Here is a 14843-nt window from a genome sequence, read left to right on the forward strand (position 1 = left end):
GGGATGGACTGAAGCATATTTTTCCAACTTTGACGCCGTGGGAGCGCGCGCTCTTTGTACCGGATTATTGTCGCTCGTGGCGAGCGCGAGCCGTTCCTCTCTGACTTTCTTCGCTGCTGCTGTGTGGTTCGGACTATGGCCTCGGACCCCCGACGCCCAGGGGCCGGTGGGTCTGGAGATTTACCCCACGTTACACGCGTTCCACGCCGCCTGTGCGCGCCGAGCTCCCGCGGAGACCCGGTTACTGCCGCCGCTTTTGCGCTGAACACATTTCTAAGGTGACAAAAACCTTCCTGGCGAATACGGGCGATACACAACGTGCTTGTTGTCCGTTTGCAGTTTCTTACGCGTGCGGGAATTGAAACGACCGATTGTCCCACGCAAAGTCGCCTGGTGCGTTTTAGTACTCGAGAATTAACCAGCGTCCCGAATGACAGATTAAGATAATCCAGGTACACGCCGCGTTTAGACTGCATGCACAGCCTGGCTCAGAGAGGCACGGGACAAGTTCGCCTGCTTTGCCTGCGCTCCCCGCTTGAGTTTCATTCATCGTCGCATTGCACGGTAGATGCCTGCTCGTGCGGGGTTTGTGGGACCAGGTCCGGATTGAGCCGCATCTGACGGCCTGCCCGGGTGCGGCAGAGCAGCGCAGCTACGGTCCCGTCCGCGAGCCCGCGCAGAGCGGACTGCAAACGGAACGTGTTGCAGGGTTGCGAGGGAGGACGATTACAAAGAAGCTCTTGAGTTGGTCACGGTCGCATTTCTGTCGCTGAAGCCTGGCGTTTTAGCCAGCGCGTCGCGTACTTTCACATACACACATTATCCTGCGAGTGTGAAGCAGGCAGTAGTTCTGATAGTTGTAATAACAGGCATGAACGTTACGGAAAAGTACCCGTCAATTAAGGCTTCTGTTCACACAGGTTGGATCAAAATGGGTTGTGTGTTGTTGCAGTTTATCTTAAACTAGATTGTGTTCTCAGTCCAAATCATACATTAGTCATCATTGAAACCACATTATAGCTTTATTACCAGTCTTCTGGAGCAGAACTTACCTATTAAGCTTTCTTATGCTGAAATCTTTTTGTAGAGATTTCATTTTATTGAAATATAAAGAGTGTCAGTTGTTTAACAAGAGCTTTGAGGAGGAGAACAGTTATAATGTGCAGTCGGTGATAGACTGGAGGAACCCGCGGTCACGGTGTGATGTGAATACGGGCCATTCATCTAACCAAAGCTGTCAAGGTTGGTGAAGGAGTCTTGTAAGTAACGTAATACCTAACGAGGGCGCGCGTGTGTGGTCTGCACCAGGCCGCCACGTTCGGATCGTTTGGCACGTGGAACTGGACCGCTCAAAATCAACGTTTCCTGTTGCGCCGAGCCAAACGGCAGACCGGCCACCGACTGGAGATGTCAGACGGTCAGAAATGAGCCTTCAGAACGCACGTGCTGCACCAGTTCAGCAGCCCAGTTCAGAGTTAGTGTTCCCAGTAAGCGTGTTACAGCGTCCCAGTACTGCGTCCCAGTACTGGAGGAAAGACGTGTACGGGTGCTAATGAAAATTGATCAATAAATACTGATTCAATGTGTTCAGCAAAGATGTCTGATCGCCATATGGATGTAATTCCTGACGGATGATTTATTGGTTGTTCGAAATGTGAATAAGATCCGGGAAATGTGTGTGGTGTTCTTGTTGTGAAGTGATTCCACAATAATCTTACAGCTAATATTGTCATTTTGAGATTATTTTCAAATTTCCTTTTTCTTAAATGCATTCAAAACTAAATCTTAAATATGCTAAGAACATTGTGGCAATGTATACATTCAAGCGAAACAAAAGTAAGTCATGTGGGTTTTTTGGGTTTTTTTGTACATATCAGGTTCTTTTTGAAGAGAGAGTTGACTGAAAATCAAAGTAACAATAATAATGACAGTGACCATATTGGAAACTGCTGGCCGTGTGGTCTAGTGGCTGCTCTGTTGCGTGAGACTGAGAGGGTGTTCTGAAGGATGGGTTGTTTCTCCTAAACACTGCCTGGTGGGCACAGGGCCAGGCACTTGCTCGGTGTTGCTCTAATTCCGGGCGGGACTGAGGCTTCCTCTCTGGTGTTGCAGGGCAAGGCTTCGGGACACAACGCCCCGCTGTGGCTCCGATCCAGCGTCCAGGTGCTCCTCTTCTCTCTGGGCTGCCACATTCAGCGGCATTGTGGGAAAGTCCTTTTCGTCGGCCTGCTGGTGTTCGGAGCCCTGTCGGTGGGTTTACGCGTGGCCGCCATCGAGACAGACATCGAGCAGCTCTGGGTGGAAGGTGAGTGTGTCTTCGGGGTCGGGCTTCGGGAATGCTGGAGTTCGGGGCGGTTGTTTTGTTTTGTTTGTATGTTTTTTGGCCCAGGAACTTAGGGAATTCATACCCGCAGTTCAGATAAGGCTGTTTGTGAGCGTTTTGTTGTGGTGTCAGGTTGTTTGTGTGTGTAGGGTGGGGTCTGGTGAGAGAGAGAGAGAGAGAGAGAGAGAGACAGCAATATCTGAAGTTACCCATCAGCCCCTTCTGCTCTGGAGGATTTTTTCAGTGGTTCCTGCATGCATTAGTCCCTGAACAAGCAGACAGACAGTGGCTGTTTTGGGAGACCAGGTCTGAGGGCTGGTGGTGTGGCTGTTGCGTGGCGATCATCCTCACTGCTCTGTGGGATCAGTGTGTGCACTGGTCTTTAAACACGGACCATGACCTCAGGAATTCCATCAATTCTGTCACGTACAAGCGGTTTGCGTTTCTCCTCCTCTTCCGACGAGCAAGATCTCTCTTCTTCTCTGTCCATCAGGAGTATTGTTTTCCACTGGTGCCTTTACCGCACGTCGTTTACCGCCCTCAGCCACCACACACACACACAACACACTCACACATGCACATTTGACGCACATTTCTTGCACGCCTCACTTATCTGTGCGTTTTCAGGCATCTTTATTTGCTTTTCACACTACCAAATTCCTGTTAAGCCCCCCCCCCGCCACCCCCGGGTTTGGTGGAGCCGCTGATCCCCTGCACAGATGGGGTGTGTGAATCGTTAACCGCCCTGGAGTGCCCCAACCCTCCCCTCCTTCTCTCTGTGTGGTCCTCAACTATTCTTGGATTCCATTCAACAATAAAGACACACCCCCTTTCCTCGGCTGGGGTAGAGGCTGAGGTGGTAAATACAGCTGAAGTTTACCCACCTGTTACGCACACGTGCACACACACGCACACACACGGAGCTGCTGTAGTTGTTTTAAGTATATCACGAATGGAGTTTTAGTAGCTTCTTTTGAGCCCACGAGAGAAACGTTTGAGTTGCTGGACGGTTCTTAGCCTGCTTGCAGTGTAGCGTGTACTGCTGTTTCTTTTTTGTCCTGCGAGAAGACCTGATTTGTCCAAACCTTTCTCCATAAATATCACACACAGCTGATGGATTTGTACGCCGCGCCCCCCAACCCCCCTCCCGGGCACACGGGGAGGCGTGCAGAAGGACTTGTCAGGTGCTGTCACAGAATTCGTCTGTTAATGTAAAGCAGTCTTGAAGTGCAGACTTGCTGAAATGGGGCACTGTTCCTTTAAGAGGCCGGCCCATGTTACTAGAGTTTCTGCTTGTGTTGTTTCCTCCAATAGCCCATTGACAAAGCTGCTCGCTATTGAATGGGGAGTAAGTGGTTTGGTAACAAGGAGAGGTTAGTTCTCACACACACACACACACACACACACACACACACACAAACAAAAGTCTCATGGACAAAGAAAAGGGACTTTTAATGAATTGTGTGACATCAATGTTTTCAAGTGTTTATTTCATGAGTCTTTTGTCTTGCTGCGGCTCTCAGAAGAGTCCAGGCTGTAATTTGCTGGATTAGTTCAGTGTTGCGTCTCAGAAAGGAGTCCGTGTTCAGAAAGCGCCCTCTCCCTCCCACCGCACGGCGGTCCGGGCCAGCGTGACAATTCTGTGTGTGTGAGGCAAACAGGGCGAATGGAACCTCACACTTTGTCAGCTGTGCGTTCAGGAGCATCTGTGCCTCTCCCCCCAACATACCCTAAGGCTGTTACTGCCCCACGCTCACCCCAGCCTCTGCCCCACCACCGCAAATGTCACCCTGGCCACCCCTAGTTTTCCACATCCTCCCGGACCACCCGGGCATTCATGCCGGTTTCCAGCTCTCCACGAAAAGCTGTGGGCAGAGTGACTTTAGAATGCCGGGAACTCTGGAGCAGAGGAACACTGGTGAAATCTGTGCTTCCAGACATCAGACACAGCACACGCTCAGTTAGGCTCCACACACACACACACACACACACACACACACACACACACAGTTTCTTTTTTAGTTGTTCATTTGCTCAGATTGGTCCCATCTGTGTTGCCAAATATCTGCTTTGGTGTTTAAAAGCTGAATTTGAATTTCATAGGGACTGACCTTAAAAATACCCTCCCTCAGTTAGCAAGTGCTGAGGTCATAGCCAGAAGCTTGAGAGCATGTAAGCACAGCCACTGAGTAATAAAGTGCGGTAATAAAGTAGAGGGGTATGTGGAAGGGCAGGGGCAGGAGAAGAAGAGCATAGTCCTCCAGTTTCCTACGCTCAGACGTCAGCTCTCGAGAGAGTGCGGCAGAGTTCCTGAATTTGTTAGAAGACAAATCTGGGCTCCCACGCCAAGCCTTTGGGGTGGCTGCCATCTTGTCTTAATCATATAGCCACTCATCAGATAATGTGGGACTTTTCTTCTCTAAGGAAGGATAACAGCAATTAGTTATTGACAAGGTTCCCCATCGCAGCGGACCTGAGAAGCCCCAGGCAGACTTTGTTGTGTGCACATGCGATGGTTTGAGTAATGGAGACCTCTCGGAAGGCTTGTGGGGAATTAAACAGTCATTAGTGGAGCTCTGCGCAAACGTGCGTCCGACTGGAGGAACAGCAGCGCTTTTTAAAGCGAGAGGGCTGTTTATGCAGTCGCGCGCACACCCCTGCCTTAATTTTCTCATCTGTCTTGACACAGTTTTGTGCTTGACAGACGTGGGCAACACAGGCAAGCTGTGAAAACATTAGGCCAGTTGGGAAGAGGTGAGGAGCAGGGGCTTCTGGGTAAGGAAGGGGGTGGAGCAAGCTGACATGCTGACAGCAGGTACCACTCAGGGAACTCGCCTGTCTGGAGGGAGCGGTTCGGGAGTCTTGAGGAAGGTGGGCAAAGTCCAGATAAACGCAATAATTCATCAGAAAACACACAGCAGTTCGGCGGCGGCTCCGGGAAAAAGAGCGCTCTGTGGCGCATTGTAGGAGACCGGCTACAGAAATAAACTCCGAACTGCCGAGACTCGGACCTCACCGGTCGAAAGAACAAACAAGCCCAGAGTCGGCCTGGGTCACTTGAAAATGTTTATTTCAACTCCCCACCCACCACACACCACTATCCACCGCAAGCCGGCGTTGCTGAAGAACGGGCTGGGAGCCGAGTACTGAGTTGAACAAGTCCCCCCTTCTCTCCAGTAGGTGGGGTGCGGGCTTGGGGCCACTGCCCCCCACCGGCTCAGCAGCGTTTGTGGGATTCTCGTATTTCCCAACAATTGCAGCGCTGAGGAAGCGCATGGGTTGGACACACGGCGGCGAGACTCTGCTACAGGGGGTAATGCGCAGGGAAACGCGGGCGTGGGTGAGGGGCGTAGCTACACCTCTCCACCAGCAGCCTCCCGAAAGCTCCTCACTTCTCATCCTCCTCGTTCCTTCTTTCTTTCTCTCGCGCTCTTTCTTCCTTTCTTTCATAGAACCTCTCGGACAATAAATATTTCTTTCTTTGCTCCAGAAGCCTGAGGCACTGGTCACTTTTTTGGCAAAAAAAAAAAAATTCTCTTACTTTTCTTTCCCAGAACACAGTTTGCCCCTTTTGGTCAGAGAAAAGCAAGAAAAAAAACATTTTCTTGGAAGTGGGGAGGGGAGCTGTTGGGCTCGATAAATTCATTTCCAGTCTGAATGAGACCAGCAATGTGGAAAACTTTTGCCTTTCACTGTGGGTGAATGTATGTTTCAACTACACATTAAGCTGTTTTAGCAGTCCACTCGAGTGCCTAATGTGTGTATTAGAAGTAGCATAATTAAGACAGGCCAGCCCATACATATGCTAATGACCTGCTACTAAAAGCCCACGCCGCTGCAGATTTATGTCGGTGCTCACTAGTAATCACACTGAACTCGGTGGAAACAGAAACTTTGCTGTTTTGTTCATCCATTTTGATTTCTTTAAAAATGTTATATATGCTTCATTTTTAAATGGATAACTTAGCACAAACTAGTACGAACGCTTCTTGAGCAATACGGGAGAACACACGTGCTTGTATGCACACACGCACAGACGCGCGCACACACACACACGCACACTCACACACACTTGCACAGACACACGCTCACACACACACGCGCACACACAGACACGCGCACACACACTCAGACACGCACTCACACACACACACAGACACACACACCCTCACACACCCTCCACCAACATCCTCTCTACCCTACACACACCCCCACACATCCTCAACCAACACCGTCTTTACCCCACACATCCTTCACCAACACCCTCCCTACCCCACACTCCCCCCCCACCCCCGTGCCCCTCCCCAAACCCTGTTTGTTGGGAAACATCTGAAAAGGCTTGAAAAACAGGAGGCGTCAAAGCTGCGCATCCAAGCAGCTCCGCCTTGACTGTGGGGGTGGAGCCAGAGGTGGAGCTGTCCCCGCCTGCCTACTGGGGGCGGGGCTAAGGAGTGTGGCGCGAGACATGGTTGAGTGTCCATGATGTAATGTGTGGGAGAACAGCTCTGAGGAATGTGCAGCTGGGGAAGGAACTGAGAGCAGAGAACAGCAGCTCGGTGTGTGTGTGTGTGTGAGTGTGTGTGTGTGTGTGTGAGTGTGAGTGTGTGTGTGTGTGTGTGTGTGTGTGTGTGTGTGTGTGTGCATGCAGGTGTGAGTGTGCGTGCGTGTGTGTGCATGCATACGTGTGTTTGTGTGTGTGTGTGTATCTTTCATCATTCTTCCTTGTGTGTGTGTGTGTGTGCGTATCTTTCAGCACTCTTCCGCGTGTGCATGCGCGCGTGTGTGTGTGTATATCTTTCAGCACTCTTCCTCGTATGTGCGCATGTGTGTGTGTGTGTGTATCTTTCAGCACTCTTCCTCGTATGTGTGCATGCGTGTGTGTGTATATCTTTCAGCACTCTTCTCTCGTATGTGCGCATTGCGTGTGTGTGTGTGTGTATATCTTTCAGCACTCTTCCTCGTATGTGCGCATGCGTGTGTGTGTGTGTGTGTATCTTTCAGCACTCTTCCTCGTGTGTGTGTGTGTATCTTTCAGCACTCTTCCTCGTGTGTGCGCATGCGTGTGTGTGTGTGTGTGTATCTTTCAGCACTCTTCCTCGTATGTGCGCATGCGTGTGTGTGTCTTTCAGCACTCTTCTTGTGTGTGTGTGTGTGTATCTTTCAGCACTCTTGTGTGTGTGTGTATCTTTCAGCACTCTTGTGTGTGTGTGTATCTTTCAGCACTCTTCTTCGTGTGTGTGTGTGTGTGTGTGTATCTTTCAGCACTCTTCTTCGTGTGTGTGTGTGTGTGTGTGTGTGTGTGTGAGTGTGTGTGTGTGTGTGTATCTTTCAGCACTCTTCCTCGTGTGTGTGTGTGTGTATCTTTCAGCACTCTTCCTCGTGTGTGTGTGTGTGTATCTTTCAGCACTCTTCCTCGTGTGTGTGTGTGTGTATCTTTCAGCACTCTTCCTCGTGTGTGTGTGTGTGTGTGTGTGTGTGTATCTTTCAGCACTCTTCCTCGTGTGTGTGTGTGTATCTTTCAGCACTCTTCCTCGTGTGTGTGTGTGTATCTTCAGCACTCTTCTCGTGTGTGTGTGTGTATCTATTCAGCACTCTTCCCTCGTGTGTGTGTGTGTCTTTCAGCACTCTTCCTCGTGTGTGTGTGTGTGTGTGTGTGTGTGTGTGTGTGTATCTTTCAGCACTCTTCCTCGTGTGTGTGTGTGTTGGTTGTGTGTATCTTTCAGCACTCTTCCTCGTGTGTGTGTGTGTGTGGTATCTTTCAGCACTCTTCCTCGTGTGTGTGTGTGTGTGTGTGTGTGTGTGTATCTTTCAGCACTCTTCCTCGTGTGTGTGTGTGTATCTTTCAGCCACTCCTTCCTCGTGTGTGTGTGTGTATCTTTCAGCACTCTTCCTTGTGTGTGTGTGTGTGTGTGTGTGTGTGTGTATCTTTCAGCACTCTTCCTCGTGTGTGTGTGTGTATCTTCAGCACTCTTCCTCGTGTGTGTGTGTGTATCTTTCAGCACTCTTCCTCGTGTGTGTGTGTGTGTGTGTGTGTGTGTGTATCTTTCAGCACTCTTCCTCGTGTGTGTGTGTGTATCTTTCAGCACTCTTCCTCGTGTGTGTGTGTGTATCTTTCAGCACTCTTCCTCGTGTGTGTGAGTGTGTGTGTGTGTGTGTGTGTATCTTTCAGCACTCTTCCTCGTGTGTGTGTGTGTATCTTTCAGCACTCTTCCTCGTGGGATTTCCTTCATACCAGCATGAGGCTTTTCACAGCCACCTAATCCTAATCTGGCCCTCAGCACTTTGAAGGTGGCCTGGTCTAACGGAGACTCAGCGCCAGTTAATCCACAATACGGCACCACTCGCTTACTGTTGTGTGCGCACAACACACACACTCACACACACAAGCTATTCGTAGTCAGTTAGTGTGACCCAGGTGTTAGACTCTCAGCTTGCTGTTTATTCGCTGTTTTATTGAAGGAGTTTAACATTTCTGTTGGATTTTTACAAATATTATGGTGTCATCAAGGTCTTCTGGTGCGTGAACCTGTGTGTCCGTGTTTACCCTATCAGGTGTCAGGATGGCATGAAGCCCGATCACATGGGTGGGACTTTGGGGCGTGAGGGAGGGGTTGGTTGTGATTGGGCCCAGCACAGTAGTTGACGCCTATTCAAAGGGGGCGGGAGCTTGTGGAGAGTTCTTCCTGTTCGTGGCTAATTACGTCCACTGCCCCAGACTGCCCCGCGTGCTCTAGGACGGTTGTGGAAGTCTGTGTCTCTCATCTTTTCCTGTAAGGATGTGTGTGTGAGTGCAGGTTCGGACTACGCTAGGGTTTTCAGAGGAGGGCGGTGGGGGGTAGTGTGTGTGTGTGTGTGTGTGTGTGTGTGTGTGTGTGAGACTTGGGTTAGTTTGTTTTTCTTCCATGTTGAGGAGCAGCGGTCAGACCCTCCTGATAGATAATTGTCCCGTGATGGTGATGTCACCCCCGGGGCTATGACAGGGAGTGAGAGAGAGAGGGAGAGAGAGGGAGAGAGTAGAGAGAGAGAGGGAGAGGGAGAGAGAGAGGGGGGGGGGGGGGTTCTGATTCTGACTCTGATCTTATTGGCATTTATATTTCATACCAGTTCTTTCTAGGTATCAATCAATCATTGATTGATCTCCCCTTCGCCTGTGTACAATGTGATTCACCGTGCGGAGGTCGGTCCCACCCGTACACAGCGAGGCCCAGTTTCCCCGCAACACATATGAGGCATGTGAGGCATCGACACTCTGAACGTCCGCGGGCGCACGATGTCTTCTCCAGCTCCTCCCCCGCGACTCCCTGTTCCCTCCACTGCCACCCTGGCTGGGAAAGTATTTGGGCGCCTGTCCCTTTAAGAGTGAGCGAGCGAGCGAGTGAGGGAGAGAGAGAGTGGAGCAGAGCGCCCATCTGGAGACAGGCTGAGCGTTGGCACACACTCAGTCCTCTAGCTGTGTGGTCCAGATGGGAGGAACCAGACACAAAATAGCTATAATTTACTTCAGGAGCCCCTGTAATTACAGGCCCAAGGACTGCAGCTCCATTCCTGCAGATGCCTGAATGCATTAAATATGAACATGGTGTAGAGAAGCAAGATGACTGTTGGGGGGGGGGGGCAATCAAATGGGCGTTTGTATTTTTGCAAATGGATCTGTCCTTGGGACGTAGTGTGGCAGTTGTTTGAAGTAATGTGTTTACATACCCTAGCTGTAGGAGAAATGGTGTGTGTGTGTGTGTGTGTGTGAACAGGAGATTGACTGTTGTGTGAGTTTGGCCAATTTGTTTGCAGTCGTGCAGTCACTCATACACACACACACACCTCACACACTCACACGCGCACACACACAGGTCACACTCGCACACGTGCACACACACACACACACTTGTATGTTTGAATGTGGGTCGTGTGTGTAAAAAGGTTCTTAAAGGAATCCCATTGAAGTAAATGAGGAGGCAAGCTTCTCTGTCCAGTTCAGGCTGGTTTGTACTGGTCTTGAGCTGCTGGTGTGGTGTTGCTAGCCCTACCTACACTCCTTCACCACCAGGGGGGTGGGGCTAATCAAGGGGCAGGGCTAACTACGTCCGCTTTGATGTTTTTCATCTCAGCTCTGTGTACCACACGAACCGTTTCATTCCAAACCTGCACACACACACACACACACACACACACACACATATACACACCCTGGCCCTCCGGCATCTTAAAACTCTGTGATCACAGACGGCTTCTTTCAAACTGAGAATTCCTTGTCTGTCTGTCCCACTGGGATGATAATCGCGCCGACCCTCCATACTTCCGTAGCCATGGAAGCATGTATGTAGGCGTAGGCCAACACCGTGAGCCACTGCCATGCGCTCTGAGCTCGCTGAGCAATTGCCATGGCGACGGGGTCATCCCGGAGCTGGGTGTGTGCCAGGGCCAGTCTGTGTGTTCCAGCCGAGCACTGTTCCGGGAGGATTTAAGAGAGAACTCTTCCCAGCTCAACGCGATGGCGTTAGGTCACACAGGGGCAGCTCACAGCCTAACTCCCGAAGGCCTCGTGCGGGTGCCGATGTTTGGTGAGAGACGTGCGGGAATTAGAAGTTTCCGGATTGGATATAGTGGATTATTAGAAGTTTCTGGATTAGATATAGAGGATTATTAATGTGTAAACATTTCAGACAGTAAAGTAGACCTGCTAGAACCAGAACAAAAAGTAGATCAAATGTCGTACTGTTTGATATACTTGTGAATGAACCTAATTATTTTTTCTTCTCCCTCCGTGTCTTTGTCTGTCTGTCTCTCTCTCTCTCTCTCTCTCTCTCTCTCTCTCTCTCTCTCTCTCTCTCTCCTAGTTGGCAGTAGGGTGAGTAGAGAACTGCATTACACTAAAGAGAAGCAGGGGTGAGGAGACTGTGTTCACCGTCACAGATGCTCATACAGACACCCAAGCAGGAAGGAAGCAACATTCTTACCCAGGATGCTTTGCTGCTGCACCTGGAGGCAGCTCTATCCGCTAGCAAGGTCCAGGTGTCACTTTATGGAAAGTGAGTCCATCGTCCACTGAAGTTCGAGCTCCTGCACCAATGTCGACATCCGCTAACGTTTGGTTTGGTTAATTCTCCCTGCAGATCCTGGGACCTTAACAAAATCTGTTTCAAATCAGGCGTCCCAATCATAGAGAATGTGATGATCGAGAGGGTAAGACGCTGCCTTCAGATGTTTATTGATATTAAATTAAATATGATGGGAGTGTATTGCTAAGGGGTGTAATGGGGGTGTATTGATATAGGCGTGTATTGATAAGGTATGCATTGATGAGACGTGCATTGATAAGGGCATGTATTGATAAAGCGTGTATTGATAAGGGCTGTATCGATAAGGTGTGTATCGATAAGGGCGTGCATTGATAAGGGTATATGTTCTGCCCTGTAGATGATTGACAAGCTCTTCCCCTGTATGATCATCACTCCTCTGGACTGTTTCTGGGAAGGAGCCAAACTACAGGGAGGCTCCGCCTACTTACCGTGAGTCCACTCACTCACTCACACACACACACACACACACTTACAGACACTGTGCACCCCCACAGCAGCACCCCAGAGCCTGACACGGCGCTCCGAACGGCAGGTGGAGTGGGGGTGGAGCAGAGGACGTTCTGTCTCCTCACACCTCTCTCACCTACCTCACCCATCCAAGGCAGTGAGGGGGAGGTGTTGGCCCGCGGCGCCACAGACAATGGTGCGCATTCTTTGAGTTTACGACTGGGTGTTCATCAGAGAGGCTCTCTGGGGAGCACGCAGGCTTTGTCTGTAGCGGGTAACGCGGCACATTCTCATGCTAATCGCCCGGGTTCCGAGCTGTGAGTCGGCCAACAAATAAAACGCAGCCGGATCACGGAGGGGCCGAGAGGGTCCAGACAGAGCAAACCCCTTCCTGAGTGCTCACGCACATCCATGTTGGACAGGGTCCTTTTATTTAAGTGGCTTTGTTTATTCTTTTTACTCTTTTTTTCAATGTAGTTATTATTCGTTTAAACCACGTTAGCTTTGGCCAGCTCTCACCAAGAGGGTGTTTTTGTAGCTGCCTGTGGTGCCTTCATTTCACTCCTGCAGCAGTGTGGGGATGAGTGCGGGATGATTGCGGGATGAGTGCGGGGAGGTGAGGGGCTGCTGCGTGTTCCTGGTTGGTCAGGGTTGGTTCTGCGTGTTCCTGATTGGTCAGGGTTGGTTCTGCGTCTTCGTGATTGGGCAGGGTTGGTTCTGCGTGTTCTGCACACGGAGGCTACGGCACTGGGGTGTGGGAGAGGAGAAGCACAGTTGTGTTTCAGCCTCTTCAGGAGTTATCAGAGGGAGATCTGGGGGTGGGAGCTCAGCTCAGGTTGGGAACAGTTTTTTTTTTTTTCTAATGATAAAATATTTCATTAGATGAGGAGGTCGCAACTCTACTCATCAACCCTAACCCTTGATATAGTCTCACCAGACAGCTCAATGCGGTGCAGCACTCTGGTAGCAGGAGAAGAGGTTTCACATGGAGCTTCGCCTGGGGTTTTGAGGCATGGCGCTGTGGGTTGTGGATTAGCGCGTGAGACCCTGGGCCCGACCTCTTATCAAGACATCTGGGATGTGGGAGTAATTGTTCTGACTCCTCTGGTGGGAGGCGCAGGGACAGTGGAGGTCCAGGAGGCGGCGGCCTGCCTGCGTTTTACGCCCGGGCCGTGTAACAGGATAATACATGCTGCTTTATGCAGCGTCGGTGGGCCAGGCCCAGGTGGGGGGCCACTGCGGTCCTGGGGGAGGCAGTTATGGGATGGCTGGGCAGGGGTACAGCAGGGAAACGGCCCTGCCTGGATGCCTGTATGGTCACCTGATCTAGAGGATTTAACGGCTTTCTGACGTTACGGTGTTGTGTAACAGGGGCATGCCCGACATACAGTGGATGAACCTGGACCCTCTAAAGCTCATGGCGGAGCTGAGTCAGTTCACGTCTCTGGAGGGCTTCAGGGAGATGCTGGACAAGGCGCAGGTGGGCCACGGTTACATGAACCGGCCCTGCCTGGACCTCAGCGACCCAGACTGCCCCCTCAGCGCACCCAACAAGGAGCAGCAGCAGGTGGGTGTGTCCCACACCAACCACTCCCGACACATCGCAGGGGTCTCTGGGATGTGAGGTTTTGGATGCTTAGGCCTGTGTTGTCTTGCGCAGAGCCCAGACATCGCAGCGGAGCTCCAGGGAGGTTGCCACGGCTTCTCCAGGAAGTTCATGCACTGGCAGGAAGAACTCATCATGGGGGAACGAAGGAAGAACTCTCAGGGATCTTTGCAGAGGTGAGAGAGAGAGAGACCTTTAATAATGCTACTCAAGTGGATCTGTTTCTGTGTCTGGTGCTCCAGCATAGGCCAGTCCAGTCCAGCACGACCTATAGGAGCAGGTCCACAGTCCAGTAGAGGTCCAGTTAGCAACACCTCTTAACTCTGCAGCGTTTTTGTTTTTTGAAACTGTGGCTTTTAATTTGAAATGACTGAAACCATTTGGGTTGGCAGCAAGGTACAGGTGGGGGTCGTGACCTATGCCCTCACCTCGGAGGAAACGGTAGAAGGGTAAACCTTCTCAGACCCTCCCGCGTGCGAGGGGTTATCTGTTAGCCTTACCTGTTACGGTCTGTGTGTGTGATCTGATCAGTCCGTGTGTGTGTGTGTGTGTGTGTGTGACTCCTCCTGCAGCGCCGAGGCCCTTCAGACCATGTTTCTCCTAATGAGCTCCAAGCAGCTGTACGAGCACTTTAAGGATGACTACGAGATCCATGACCTCAACTGGAACGAGGAGAAGGCCACGGCCATCCTGGAGGCCTGGCAGAGGAAGTTTGTTGAGGTCACTTCCTCCCGTTCCTTTCTCTACCTTCTCTCCCGCAGTTTGAGCATCAAGTGGAGGTGGAGGAGAGGTCAGGAGGGTGGAGGTCAGGAGGGTGGAGGGGGGTGGAGGTCAGGAGGAGAGCAGCTCTGTTAGACCGGACAGCGTCTGTCCTCCAAGCTCAGACTCAGACTAGGAGGCCCGTTATGACAACAAGCTGTTTTACCGAGAGAGAGAGAGAGAGAGAGAGAGAGAGAGAGAGAGAGAGAGAGAGAGAGAGAGAGAGAGAGAGAGAGAGAGAGAGAGAGAGAGAGAGGAGAGAGAGAGAGAGAGAGAGAGAGAGAGAGAGAGAGAGAGAGAGAAGGGTGCAGGGACTGTAAAAACAAAGTGCAGAGGTATTTGGTTCCCCTTCAGGTTGTCATGGCGATGATGGAGGAGCCTGGGGGGTCATGCGATCTCATCTGATATATCTCACCCCTGACCCCTGGCATCTGTGCTCATTATTCTGTGCTTGTCAAGCTTTGAGAGGGCTCACGACACACACACACACACACACACACACACACACACACACACACACACACACACGTGCGCGCGTCCTAACTCCACGTTCAACAACACGACCTGTATACGTGCATCAGTGATTTGGCATCGATGTACTTGTGACAGTCGTAACACCCCCGTCACGATG

The 14843-nt window shown here is 51.0% G+C and overlaps 1 protein-coding gene across 1 annotated transcript in view; it reads left to right on the forward strand.

Moving 5' to 3' along the window:
* Positions 1–48: 48 nt before the first annotated feature.
* Positions 49–14843, forward strand: part of ptch2 (patched 2) — a 27914-nt gene continuing 13119 nt past the window's right edge. The window contains 10 exon segments of the mRNA XM_027030262.2: positions 49–181; positions 184–278; positions 2113–2305; positions 11158–11207; positions 11210–11349; positions 11434–11503; positions 11738–11829; positions 13219–13414; positions 13508–13629; positions 14026–14173. Coding sequence (XP_026886063.2) covers positions 136–181; positions 184–278; positions 2113–2305; positions 11158–11207; positions 11210–11349; positions 11434–11503; positions 11738–11829; positions 13219–13414; positions 13508–13629; positions 14026–14173 — 1152 coding nt within the window. The 5' untranslated portion in view covers positions 49–135.

This window comes from Electrophorus electricus, chromosome 18 (assembly GCF_013358815.1).
Source record: "Electrophorus electricus isolate fEleEle1 chromosome 18, fEleEle1.pri, whole genome shotgun sequence".
In the NCBI taxonomy this organism is placed as follows: Eukaryota; Metazoa; Chordata; class Actinopteri; order Gymnotiformes; family Gymnotidae; genus Electrophorus; species Electrophorus electricus.